The sequence below is a fragment of the Macrosteles quadrilineatus genome, unplaced genomic scaffold, assembly GCF_028750875.1.
Source record: "Macrosteles quadrilineatus isolate MER2022 unplaced genomic scaffold, UCM_ALF_1.0 Scaffold_3__2_contigs__length_128488019, whole genome shotgun sequence".
Classification (NCBI taxonomy): domain Eukaryota; kingdom Metazoa; phylum Arthropoda; class Insecta; order Hemiptera; family Cicadellidae; genus Macrosteles; species Macrosteles quadrilineatus.
In genome coordinates, this window is record NW_026542596.1 from 77,368,126 (window position 1) to 77,382,888 (window position 14,763).

Here is a 14,763-nt window from a genome sequence, read left to right on the forward strand (position 1 = left end):
ATAGCTCATTTCAGTAAATTATTGATTTTAATCTCTTTAATATTTATTGTAATTTCAAACCCTAAAGACCCTTGCTGGAATCGTAATTTTCAATTTATGTTATTTTAAATGTTAAACAAAAAATTTAATAGTCGTAAAGAATATCTCTTAACAAAAATGCTTAAAAGTAAAAACAGGTTTCGAAAGTAAAAACAACATTTACGTATTTACATATAATTTATTTCTAAATTTTCATATGTGCACAATAAAAGCTTTATAAACAGTTTCACACTTCAGGGAAATTTAAAAAATAAATGGTATATTGATGAATGCTGATGTACAGAAGTAATGAAACTATAACTAACTTTTGATTCCCTTAGTTACTAAAATTATTTATTTTATTACTAAGTATATTTAGAGCTTACTAGTAAGAGGTAAAAATAAATAGGACAAATGGAGGTTTAATTTCTAGGTTAATGGAATGTTTTCTGCAATTTTGAACAAATTATATAGTCATAAATCACACTAATTTTATATACAATCCTTAATGTTTAACACAGTTCTTTTTCTATGGGAAAATAGGTTAATATATCAGTTAAGTAATTTAATAGACTTCTGAATTATATTGATTCGCTGAAGAGTATGAGTCACAACACAAAAAAACTGATTTTTAAAGGAAATTACAAGAAATTATGTGATGTGATATTTTAAAATGTTATACCTTTAATTGGAATCGTCCTTCGTTCAAATTTACAAAATTTCTCACTGCTAGTTTTCATTTTACTCCAACAGCAATGAGAGTCGACTCGTCGGAATCAGTCTTACTCGATATGCAGGTTGTGTCTATGTACATTGCGCGGTGTATATAATACAGTACATATCGATCTCGGCCTAACAAGGGGCGAAGGCACAGAGAATACAATCTGTACCCACTCCCCTCCCATCTGTTGGGGTTCACTGTAATAAATAAATAAATAATACGGCTTTCCGGAAGATTAGAGCACAGATTTGTTCTACAAGCAGATTGTTGGCGATATTTGGTGCAGCGTGATTGAGCATTTGACGTGTCGACGAAGTAAAACCCCAAGTATGCCGAAGTCATGGTAACTGAGCCGAACTGACGAAGTTTAGATGATGGAGGTGATCAGACGAGCCTTGAAGTTCACTATTCTCTCGCTAGTTTGCGCTAGACGCTGTAAAATAACATGGAACATCAGTCACCAGTCCAGCTAAATGTATGCATTATTAGTATTTTCTTCTATCATTCCAATCTTGGTTATTATCTTCTTCATTTGGTTAACAGATTAAGTGTCTATAAAGGTACTGAGGAGTCCCTTTAAATTGTTATATATAATTTAGCAATAACATCACCTCTACAATTTATTCGTTAAATTAATAAATTAGTGTTTACCAGTTAGAAACCAACTTATAAACAGTTTCAAACAAGAATCTAAAGACCTGTTCTTAGAATTACAAAATGAAATAAAATTTTTGATTAATTTTTAGAACAAAATTTAAATAGTTCCAATAAACTGATATCCAATAAGACTTTGTAAAGAATTTATAACTTAAATATTGTGATTTGTTTTAAATCATTATGCTTTCTAGTGCTCCATTTTTTTAATAATACCCTAAAGCAAACCCTGTAGCCTACAAACAAAAATGACAATTTAACCGATTCCCTATACATATTGATGAAGCTAATCAAAATCAATTTTGTATTTGGTTTTCCTTGACATTCAATGTTCTCCATTCATTTATTTACATCGATTACTCATATTACCCTCAATTATAATTTTTAAAATTATCGGCCCCAATATACAGCCCTGAGTCAAACTACTTACAAGAATGAGATCCTGGATGAGATTGGCAATTCCGCGGTTGGCTATGACAAAGAGTCGAGTAAGAGGTCCGGGCACACCAGCGCTGTAGCCGTCGTCGTGCTTAGCCTCTCCTGTGTGGGTCGTGTTTTCGTCCAACGGTGCGTTGTCAGCCTCATCTTGACTCTGGGTCGTACCACTGCCTGCCACCAGCTGAGGACAATCAAGAAAGCAGTGCAGTGGTTAGAGTGATTTAGAAGCATTTCAGATTAATTTGGGGTGTTCTTCCAGAATCCTAGAATCACTTGAAGTAAGTTTCTCATGAGGTTTTGGTGGAATCAAAACTTTTGCATTAATGGATTTTAAGATATAGTTTGAAATAAAAAAAAAATAGTTTGTACATAAGAAAACTACTTTAAAATGTTGCTATCATATTGTATAGTATGATACTTAAGCAGTGAGAATTGTTAAAATAATGTCAGTTAAGTCATAATAAAACAAAGTTTAAACAAAAAGTAAACTCAACAAAAAAATATCAATTTAATTATTGTTTTATTGGAATATAAGGATAAAACCTCCATCAAATAATTTGATTATGTGATGATAAATAAATCCTAAAATTAATTTAAACAGATATAGTTTAACAACATTGTAATACTACCCTAGTTTTCTTTACCTTAAAATACTTCCTGTCTGAAAATTCAGTCAAACATGTCTTTTGAGTTGTACTATTTATCCATATTGATGTAAAACATTGTCCAATAATTTGTGATTTGTAATTGGAATTAACACTTTGAAAAAGGAGTCCAGAATATAACCATCACAAATAAACATAAGTGAATAAATTCAATTTCCAATCCACTTTTACAAAAATATATCTGTTAAAATGAAAGTTTATCAACAAAAGAGTCCAGAAAAATACAGTTGATTAATTACATTATACAAATAAAAAAGTAAACTTGTTGTAGAAATACATTAAATGTTTCTCTTACCTAAGTGCTATCTTGCGTGGATGTATTGTTAAAATCAGTATTTTTTAGCTTTGCCATGTTTATGAGCAATTAGAAAGTTTTTTTAAGTAAACTTACCATGATTTTCTTGGAATTAGAATACAAGCTACTAAATAATCCCTTCTTCAACTTGACCCATTATTAAATATAATACCACAGAGTTTTAATTTATCCTGCTTAAAAACCAATTTGAAATCTTAAATATTAAGTGTTAATGCACAAAAAAGTAGATTTGTATCCCAAAGACAATATGAAAATACTGGTTAGTTATAAGTAGTATGTACACAACTTAAAAAAAACATGTGAAATATCCTTTCCTGCAGCATCCTTTGACTATGCATATTTACACACACGCTAAAAAATACATATAACATATATTACTGTTTTAACTTATGTTAAACTAATTTAAAATTGATTATTATTATTGTTTTCATTAGCATTAACTTAAAAAATACTTTCTCTTTCAATTTTATCTTCTGTCAGCAACACCTATACAACAGAAATCCAATATTAAACAATAGAGCCTATAGGTATTCTTAACAAACTCCATGAATTGTTTTAAGAGTTTAATAATATTTCATGGTTCCCATTGTTGTGTTTAACACCTTTTATTATGTACATTTAACAAATCACTGAAAACATATTTTTAATTATTTTAAAAAGGAGAAATATTTTATTTTATTTTAGTTATGGACTTTTATCCAGGGGAGTGGGTACAGATTTTATTCTCCGTCCCTTTGCCCATAACATAACCAGGAAGATTAACAACAGTTCTCAATACGGTCTCAAAACTACTAATACTTAAATTATTTGTAAAACCATTTATATTTATAACAATTAAAAAAGGTTATGGAATTTATTTTATTCATGAGAGCTTTGTTTATCCTATAGCAGATTTTTAAGGAATGTAACTCAACCAACTTTTTCTATTGTATCATACCATACTTATTAATTAATTTCTCTGACAATTATGTAAATTTAAAAAAATTTTTATTTCGAAAGAACAAAATACCAAGTGTTGTTGAACGTAAATAATTAAATTAATTCTAATATTTTTTTCATAGCCTTCAAGGACAGTTGTAAAAACTATTAAGCCATCAAGCTAGTTTTTTACAAATATTTTAATTGCTATACTAATCAAAGTGTTAAATATTTTAATTGTTTCTTAAAAAACAGCCAATCTTTGAGTATTTTGTTGTAATTTACATTTGTTAATGTCTTAGATAAATTTAGTTTGATAACATTATATATAATGTGAGATGTTATTATAGGAAAAAATAATTTTCAATGTCTAAAACATAATTAAATGTTTTAGGAGATGATACCTCAATCATATTTAAGCTCTTTTCTTTCCTTGGAAATATTTATGCTTATTTACAATCTTACTTCTTGAGTACGTTTAAAATTAGGATTTACGACTAATGATATACATACAGCTGAAAAATTATGTACAAACAAATACGAAAACAAATTACAAAGCATACTACACCAGAGCAGAACATAAATTAAACAATAATTAATATGATTACAAGACTGTGTTTTACTGTTTCATGTAGAAATCTATGGGACAGTTGACGAGGGTGTTACAATGTGTCTTTAATAGTTATAAAAAAACGTGATGAATATATGTTTGACGCTAGTTTTGAATTAACATGAAATAAAGATCTGTATGGAAAGATATTTAAAACAATATTGTACTAATATAAATAGGATCAAGTTTTGTCGCCCTGAAAAGAAATAACAAAAAAAAAAAAAATTATATTTGTAACATTGTATAAATAATGAACTTAAACTTTTACGGATTTTAATTCAAAGTGTTTAAGTTTTTTCATCTAAAAATTTACAATGAAAACAAGTGAAAACGAAAGCACTACTAGCTTAGTGACATGAGTGAAGTATGAAAGTCTAATATGACATGCTTTAAAGTTCTTAAATTTTCTCGAATTAATTTAAAATAGAAACAATAATAGTATTTTCCGTGTTGATTATTTTACTCTACAATTTCTGCAAACAAGGTTCTCATTCTATCCCCGAAAATAAACAAGAAGAAATTTACAAAAAAAATGTGGTTGTTTTGGTTATTTTTTTATAATTGGAGTATTGTCATTAATTTTTAGTTTGTTTGAATATCCCAATTAATATGCAAATATAGTCTAAACAAAAACAAGATTTTTATTTTCATACAGTCCATATTTTTTATTACCCCAGGTTCTTGGATATAAATTATTAGATTACCTTATTTATTGTGCTTATGTTCTTGAATAAGATTTTTGAAAAAAAGTGTATATAGAAAACCACTATATGAGTGAATTTAAACAAAATTTTGTTTACATTACGAAGTCATGAAACAAAAACGGAAGAGCTATCTTAAGAGTCCTTGGAGGCTAGCCGCCATCTTGGATAATTTCAAACAGCTGCTGAAGAGTTAATTGTCATCCCAAAATAGTTTTTCAAACACCAAAGTGATTATAATGTAAATATCTAGTATACTGTGAGATAAGAAATGTCGTTTGCTATTTTGAATGTATTCCAAGGAAGTTCATGGAAGCCAAAGGCCATTTTAGATTTGCCCGCCATAAGAGCTAATTTTGTTATTTTTAAACAGCGGCTGAAGAGTTATTTACCACCTCACAATATTTTTTCAGATACCAAGTGATTGTAATTTAAGTATCTAGTATACTGTGAGATTAGAAATTTGCTTTGTAGTTTTTTTGTTTTGTTTTATGAGTTAGAACGTCTACGCTCCAAGGACTCTTAAGGATTTTCAAGGAATCATAGAAAAAAAAACTAAAAAGGGTTTTGCTCTAAATAATTAAATAACAATGTTAGATGAATGATTAAGCATGATGCAAACACAAACCAAACCATTAAGCAGTAGGCTAAAGTTATTTCTCAAGGCTAGTGTTAGTATGCCTGACAAATTCTAAGCTAACAACTCTAATCTACAATCACAGGTTAGGTAGTTACACAGGGTGTCCCGGAACTCTCTACCAATATTTTAGGGCATTGTTACTGGGTAAGAAACATATCTAAATTTCATATTTAAATTGTCCAAAAGTCCTTAGTTACTCACACAGCCAACATTTTTTTCACTAAAAAAATTAAAAAAACTCAATTAAAAAAAAAATGGTTAAACATACATAATTGAAACCATGCGGAAACACTTAGGACAACTAGACAAAGCTACAAAAACATTATGACAATTTTCCAAATTCATAAAACAAAATGATGGCCGTAAAATCAACGGTTTCTCGAGTTATTAAGAATCAAAATTGTAAATGGCCACCATTTTGTTTTATGAATTTGGAAAATTGGCATAATTTTTTTGTAGCTTTGTCTAGTTGTCATGAATGTTTCTGCAGAGTTTCAATTTCGTACGTTTAACAAAAAAAAAAAAAAAAAAAAAAAAAAAAAAAATATGAGTGAAAAAACAAAATGGGGGCTGTGTGAGTTATACTAAGGACTTCCGGACAATTTAAATATGATATTTACATATAATTCTTACCCAGCAACAATGTCCTAAAACGTTGTTAGAGAGTTCCGGGACACTCTGTATAATTCAGTAAAATTCACCATTGCGGTTAAGATTAAGCGCTAACTTAAAGTGTAAAGCAGTTGTATCACAGATGAAATAGTTTGTTGTTAAAGATTTAGTCTGGCTATTCTTAGATGATATTATTATAAAATAAATTAATGAAGAGTCAAACTTTTAATCAAGTTTTTAAAAGTATTGTTGCAAAAGTTGATTATGGTATAAAAAAATTGTAAATCTGTAAACAAAATGCAATAAGTATTTTTTATTAACATGAAACAAACTTTATGTGAGAGTTTTGTACAAAAGAAGGTTTGAACACTTAATTGTTATTAGAAAGACAAAAATTTTGATTTTTTTTATAAATTTTATTTTTTTAAATTATTAAAAAAAACAAATTGTCTTCAATAAGAGCAGATGCCTTAGATAAAGATTTTAAACTGTAAGGTAGTTTGATCTAACAACATTTAGGATCAGTATTTTTTTTATGTACAAAGAATAATATTGTTTTCTTGATATTGTTTAAGAGTAAGTGTGTTATCCAACCAAAAATATGTAATTGGCATAGAATAAAAATTTCAAACTTATTTTGATGATTAAAAAACAAATAATTTGTTTGTATGTCTTTTATATTTTATTTAAAAATCTGTGATATTCATATTAAAACCAATTTCTCAACTACAACCTAATTATTTAAGTTATTATTCCACTAAAGTACAAACTAAAAACTAGATTAATAAGCTCTAATTTTTACTAGTAATTATGATGGATGAATTGCATGCCCTCTCTTAAATCTTTCCTATTTTGTATACACTTTCTAAAACAAATTCAAAGCAAGTCAAAATTTTGTTTTGAGAAAAATGTGTCTTACATTCAACTCTGAAAGAAAGTGTACTAGCAGAGCATTGAAAGTGTCTAAATAGAATACAAAAAAAGTATGATAATGAGTGTTTAAAAATAAATAATGTTTTTGTAAAGTGCAAAAATACATGTCATATTGAACAAATTTTGTAAACCATTCGCTCTTTAAGAAAACTAGGGTAGTATTTCAACATGAAACAGTAATAACACTTTTATTGCTTCTGTCCACTGATAATAATTAAAAAATAAATAATGAATGTTTGTTTCTCTAAATGATAATTGTAACAAAAATTTTAAACTCTTTTTATCACTGATTAAAATATTCAAATATGATTTTACATTTGCAATTTTACAATTATGGATAATTGTATAAATATGGATAATTGGTGACAGAAGCAATAATCTTGATATGAGATTTATTTGGTAAGATCCACAACTGTTGCATAAAAAAATTTAGTATTGGTTTGGTATAAAAAAACTTAACTTTAATAATTGATGCTATGTTTATATTAATAAGCTGTTAGAATAAGGAAAATCCCTTATATTTTTATCCATTTTCAATTTTAAGATACATATACTACATTTTCATTGAGATAAACATTAATAAAACACAAATTAACTTCAAGCCATGATTATTTTCATTGTAACTGTACAACCAATAGATGTTGTAAAAATTAAGTGAGGGAAATATTTATAATATTGACATTTGGGCATTTAAAACATGGTTTTCCAAACATTAACACTTCATAATAATTAATCTGTCTAATTGGAAGTTAAAGCATAAACTGATCGATTGAAAAACTATTTCAATTCTCGAGGTAGATAAAAATGTCTATTTTGACTCTAAATGTAATTGTTATTTAAAATATAATTTATTTTCACTAATACTTTTATTAACTTCCCGTTTGAAATTAGTGACAATTTGTGCATAACAGTTGTGGATCCAACCAGGGTCAGTGAAGTGTGTTACCGCTGCTCTGGTGTGTTTGTTGGCAGTTATCGGAGGGTAGGTTGGCAGCCCTACATCGTCCAGTCCTGCCAACACGCGGTACACTGTCCCGGCCATCCGTGCCGCACGGTCCGCCGATCGCTTGACCATCAACAAAACTGACACATTCATTGGGATTATCACTTAACATCACTATTGTGTCAAATGTTTCAATAAGCTGTTTCAGAAGTTGGGTACAATCTTGACTGTTTAGACATTTTGTTCTTGTGTTAAGCTGTAGCCACTAGCCATTTTATGAGTAAAATGGACTCAGTTGAATTCAGCTATGAGAATACAGTAGACTCCCTCTCATCCGGACTCCTCGGGACCGATGCCAGTCCGGATAACGCTTTTTCTGGTTAAACCGACGTCCCCAAAAACTCGTTAAAACCGGATGCTTATATTTGACTTAAATTTATGAGAGCATTGTATATAGACACTGGTCTCAAATCTTTCCCACGCGAACAGTCGGTTCAGTACAGCACTTCCTGCCGATCTGGTCTGGTTAAACCGATGTGCTGATAAAAATTGTCCGGTTAAAGAAATGTCATTTCCGCCGAGTGTAGTCCGATTAATCCGATGTCCGGTTAAAAGGTGTCCGGATAAGAGGGTGTCTACTGTATGCCGATGTAAATTACTCATTCCTGTTGAACACGCAAATTTTTCAACCGATATGAACTGATAGAACGACTTTGTTAAATAAAAATAGGTCATACTCTATGTCCCATCAAATACTATATAGTACCTATAAAAAACTAAAGGAGGGAATATTATTTTCCCAGCAAAACTATTTGTTCTGTTTGATTGGCTACAGCTGGTCCATATAGATAGGAGACCCCAGTATCCAAAATTCCATAGTAGACTTAGATACGTTTGATTAGATTTTATGAAATGGAGATTACTTTTTGGAGATTTTATAGTCGTAGCCTATATTATTAGCTTTGCATTTAGGTAATTTTTCATTTCAGTAGATCATGGTGAAATAAACATTTTTAATGCATATTTTTTATTGATAGTGCTGTAAGGGTGTATCTATAACCAAAACTAATAAAAAAACTTATTTTACTTACTACTCTTTTGATCACCGTAAGGATCTTAATTCCACCAAGTTCTACTGAATCCACTTTTGCAAATAACACTAAGCCCATTTATTCATAGAAGATTGTCATTCTAAAAATATTCAGAAAAAAAAGCTTAAATGGGACTTAACATTTTTAATTATTGACTTTTTATAACATTGCAATCATATAAATAATAGTTTTTGTCAAATTATTGACTTTTTATAGCATTGCAATCATATGAATAATTGTTTTTGTCAGCTGGTCATTGTCTAACATTGTCATTGTTTTTGGTTTATGGTTATCTTTCAAGACCACAAAGCTTAACATACTCACAAAAAATACCAAACATAAATTTTGGATTTCATCATCTGCCTCACTGGATACCTTGGTTTATTACAAATCCCTGACCCTCAATCAGTTGCCAAGGATAGTGAGTGGCAAGGCATGTACTAACCCGGATGATATCAAAGAGGAAGTTCCCGGAGCCACCACCAGATCCTGCGCCTGCGGCTCCGCTCGAGAACCTCTTGTCTCTCTGGTCGTCCGTCTCTGCTGACTCGGAATCTACCTCCCCATCCTCCTCGGCACTCTGGGCCACCTCGTTGTCTAGGGACATTGACCAGATTAGCACATTCTAGCTTGAAACAAGGTTTATGAGTTGGCGGAATATACGTTAGAGCTGTCACAGTAGTCTGGATGACCCAAAAGGCACAATTACACTGAGCATTTTTGCAAGCTACTAACCTCTTAGTAAGATAGCAGACTTTTCGGCCAGTGCTATCAAACTCCCGCTATTAACCAATTCCTGTGACATAGCAAGACTAATCCTACTTAATTGTTCACTAACAGCTGTAAGGTGATCACTTTTGGATAAGTTTAAGATATGGTTTGCTCAAAAGCCATTGCATGGTGTGTAACATCACTGGGAGCGTTAACTTTTTACACAGCTTTTTAATATTAATATCAAACCAAACGAGTGTGGCAAGCTCACTAAGCTAGTTTACCAGCTTTATCTAAAAAAGACTAGCTAGCTTGAAACTCTCACATTGTGCAATTGAGCCATTTGTGATTTATTTTTAGATTTATTAAAACATTAAAAGCCAAGCAGCCAAGTTGATTTTATTTATGGTAATCAGTTCCCCTGTATATTGAATATATTAATGGTATCTAGAATCTATGTTGTAAAGCGAGACTATCTTATGGTACTAGGTTTCTTGCAATATACACAGTGATATAAATGACTAAAACCATTACTGAATGTACCATGATTTACTTACATTTGACGTGGCTGTCAACTATAGAGTTTTTATGGTTTTAAACTATCTTATATCTTCTAATCTCGAAAGGGTCTGTTGGGCATGACGATTTGGTCCTAGCTTTAATTAAGGGCAAGACTAGAAATTCCATTTTCATTTTAATAAAAATGAACATATATGAATTGTCTACCGCCAAATATGCTTGTATAAATTACAGATTTCTGTATACTACAATGCCAACGTTTTAACCAAGCAAAACAGAGAGAAAATATAGTTTTAGACTATAGCACATGTGAGAGGCCAATTCAATTATCTTCCTTTTTAATAAAAAATTAAATTGCTTGAGTGTTGTTGCGTTAAAGTACACTCACCATTGGACGCAGCAACGCCTAGATCATCGTCCTCATACTCTTCTTCTTCTTCAGCAGCGGCGGCAGGAGCTTGCCTTGTCTTCCTCACGATCACGGGAGCTACCTTGGACTCCGCAACTGCATTCTCATCAGCACTCTTGAGGAACAAAACAGGAAAAAAATGTTACTAAAACTCTCATTACATTTATCAAAATTGTACAAAATAATCATGTGTAGAGGCCACATAATAGCACTCGTACTAAAATGTAGAACAGTAGAGTCTGTACGAGTCTATAAAACCAACAAATGTTTTATCTTTAGCCAATATCGTTAGGATTTGAAAAATAGATCACCAATAATTTGTTCTGTGATTTGAAAGAAACTGACCTAATTGTTTATGAAAAATTAATTATTTTAAAATCCAAAATTGTAGATTCAAATGACTAATTGCTTCTGATTTTTTCAAAGTATTAAAAACTTAACTGTATCGTTATTGACACTATGGATTAATCAGTAATCTATATTAAGTCCTATTTGCAGTTCAAACATATCTTCGCTTGCAAATGAAGTCGTAAGTACCTCATAATGTGCTTATCATATGTACTTAGACCCCTTCATCTTGCAAGCGTCTATTGACATTGAAAAATAATGCTTTTGACTTATAGATAGGTCAATTTGCACAATGTACCAAATTTAATATTCAGGTAATAAAATATCTTAAGAAAGCCATTGTAAATAGTGGTTAACCTACTGGTTGGTTAAATCATAGACAAATAGAATAAATATAGACCGTCAGCTGTGCTGCGGTTAGCATAAGTTCTGGAGTTCACCGCTAGGTTTTTCTTGTAGTTACGGCGCACACCGCTGCAGCGTCTGCTGGTCGCATACGGCTCCTGGCCTGCAGCGGTGTGCGCCGTAACTACACGGCAAACCTAGCGGTGGGCGCCGGAACCTTCCTTTGACAGTCTATATTTATTCTATTTTCTATGGTTAAATTCTTTATTGTGAAAAAACAACAACCATCAAACTTCAATTTAAAATACATTTCACAATACTTAAATTGTCTTTTTAAGTATATTAAGGTTGCTCTACATAAAAAGATATTCATTGTTTTAATAAAGACATCCTTACTACACAGATCTAAGTCTCTAAATTACTACAAACCATCCTAACTTATACACTATCTCTTTAACTCTAATGAATGCCAATTTACCTTTTTTGCAGTAAATTGATCAAAATGTAAACAAAACCAAAAGTAATTATTAAACAAATTGTCTCAGTGACAATAATCTAACATTTCAAAAATTATCATTAAAATTAATCAATATCACTGAAAAGATTAAAAGCAGGATCAAGTTGATAACAGTCTGTACAAATATTACATATTTTGCTTAATATAAAATAAATAAAAATTACTTTACAAATTTCATAAAAAACGGTTTTGTACAACACATCAGTGAAGAACTTTACATTTAATCAAGTAAAACACATAATACAAATATGAATAAAGCTATATAGAGTTTATATACTTCAATCATTTTTTTTTTCAAAAAGTCAAAATGTTCTCGAACTAATCCTACATTTACCACACTGTAAATATATTATCATAGACAAAATAATTAAATATAGACTGGCAAAGGAAGCTTCCGCAATGTGCCGCTACAGCTCAGTGTTCGTCGATTCCTCAACATTTTTCTACCAGCACTACAACCCTTGCAAACAAAATGCTACAAATGTATCAGTGCCACCTTTCAATATGGGTAAAGTTCAAAATTCTAAAATCTCGTAATATTACAGGAAAATGCAATTTTTTTTTTAATCCATGGAAATTAAAAAAAAACACGGAAAAAAACTCCTACTCCCCAGATTCCAGGGAATTCTCCAGAAGTTGGCAACCCTGGCTCCAACTACTAACTTTTCATGGCAATGCTCAAAACTACACGGCACTCCTAGCGGTGGATGCCAGAATATATGCTAACCGCACCGCAGCACTACTATCGTTCTATATTTAATTCTTTTGTCTATGATGTTATGTTCAGTTTACTGCCAATGAAACTGTTGAGGTACATAAAAAATGAACTAAACTGCACTATGTCAAGTTCACTACTGGATGTCATAAGGCCATACATACAGATGAATATAGAGGTATGTTACTTTAGATAAATTTTGATTTGTATTGCAACAATAAATGTTAGGTTGATTTACCATCAATTGCAATATTTTCCAGTCAAAATAACACTAGTATTTTTTTTATAAATTTAATAAACAGTTGTAAGTCTGTTTTCTCAGTGACTACTGGACCAATCTACAAGATTTATATGTTTAATTAAAGAGGATAATGCGTAAATTTTCCGAATTTTCTTAGAATTTAAGTTTTTATAAGGACTACGACCTACAGCCCTTCAAAGGTCAACTCAGTACAATTCTTATTGAAGAATATAAAATTCAGTTATAATTATAAATCATTTGTCAGCTGTTTAATGTTTGTCAGCTGTGAGACATTTGTTATTATTTTTATAACCTCACCTTCAGTAGTAATTATTATTATATAGGAGTTCCTGTTTATGAACACACAATTCCAAACAAGTAAAAGTGAATTTAATAACTTTTTTTACAACTAATTAACTGAATAATGTGTTGGTTTTCCTGCAAAGTGATTTGAAGGAAAGTGGTAATTGAGTTTAAGTTTGAGTATGGAACTGTTTGTTCCGCTAGGCCACCAGAACAATCATAGGGAAATTTTATACTACGCCATTACATATAAGTCCAGTAACAATATATAACTGGGTGACTCAAGGAATACATTTTTGTCTCAGCTGTTTTTGTCATCACTTAATGGAATTTATACTAAAGAAATTATCTAATGATTTTTATATTGCACAATATAATTTATGTGAATTCTATAATGTTATTTGTGAAAACACAGAGCCCCCTTATAATCTCATATTAATCCCCGATATGGAGCTAATAAACATAATATACTGTGTGTTTTTTTTTTTTATTTGAAGAAAAAGTGTCTATAAATACTTCATCAATGTTTATGGACTTAAACCATCTACATTTTTGCATGATCTTTCTGAACAATCCTTCAGTCAATCCTGGTTTCTGGACTGGTGGTGATAGCCTATTCAATTAGAAGTAGGGGAGGCACTTGGAATGCATGGGGGGGGGGTTTAAATGAATAAATAGTACAGTTATTTGTAAAAATATTCCTCTAAAGCTCTCATTGAGCAAGAAACTGATCAAAATTTCCTTTAGAGAGAACAAAGTTATTTGTTTTTCACAGTGTTTTTTTCTTCTTAATTTTGACAACAGTGGCATTTTTAGAAGAGAGACAATGTACAGTGTGTACTGAAATAACACTTTTAAAGAAAGTGATCCAAACCCATGTGTTGTATCCAGATTCAATCTAAATTAAAGACGAATATGGACCATTTTTTTGTTCAATAATTTTGGCTCTTTTGATTCTGAAGTCTTACAACGCTAGATGCCTATGTAAAGAACATTACTTAAATTGTTCTAAAATAACTGATCAAACTGCAAACAGTAAATAAATACTTTAAATCAAGATTATATGAAGATAAATAATATTAAAGACAGATTGTTGAAGTATAGAAACCCTTAGTTAGTTATTGACAATCACAGAATGACAATTAGTCTACAAAGCAGGCAAATAGCGATGTCTTAACCACATAAAATATTAACAATGGAACTACAAATAATATGTAAGTCGAGTTAAATGACGTGCAAAAACACCAGTCTCATAACTGTCAATCGTATGAGATGTGGCCCTCATGCTCATTCCAATGCATAACTTAAATGCACTCTATAAATGCATATTTTGCCTGATTTATAGTCACAAAGCTTAGAATACAATGTCAAAAGTTGTTATACACAAGCACATAA

The 14,763-nt window shown here is 30.5% G+C and overlaps 1 protein-coding gene across 2 annotated transcripts in view; it reads right to left on the minus strand.

Annotated features, from left to right (window-relative positions):
• Window positions 1–197: 197 nt before the first annotated feature.
• Window positions 198–14,763, minus strand: part of LOC128990148 (uncharacterized) — a 66,317-nt gene continuing 51,751 nt past the window's right edge. For both annotated transcript variants that reach the window (XM_054412415.1, XM_054412416.1), the window contains 4 exons: window positions 10,879–11,014; window positions 9,706–9,857; window positions 1,824–2,012; window positions 198–1,172 (listed from right to left, as the gene is read on the minus strand). In XM_054412415.1, the coding sequence (XP_054268390.1) occupies window positions 1,107–1,172; window positions 1,824–2,012; window positions 9,706–9,857; window positions 10,879–11,014 (543 nt within the window). In that variant the 3' untranslated portion in view covers window positions 198–1,106. The remainder of the gene's footprint in view (window positions 1,173–1,823; window positions 2,013–9,705; window positions 9,858–10,878; window positions 11,015–14,763) is intronic.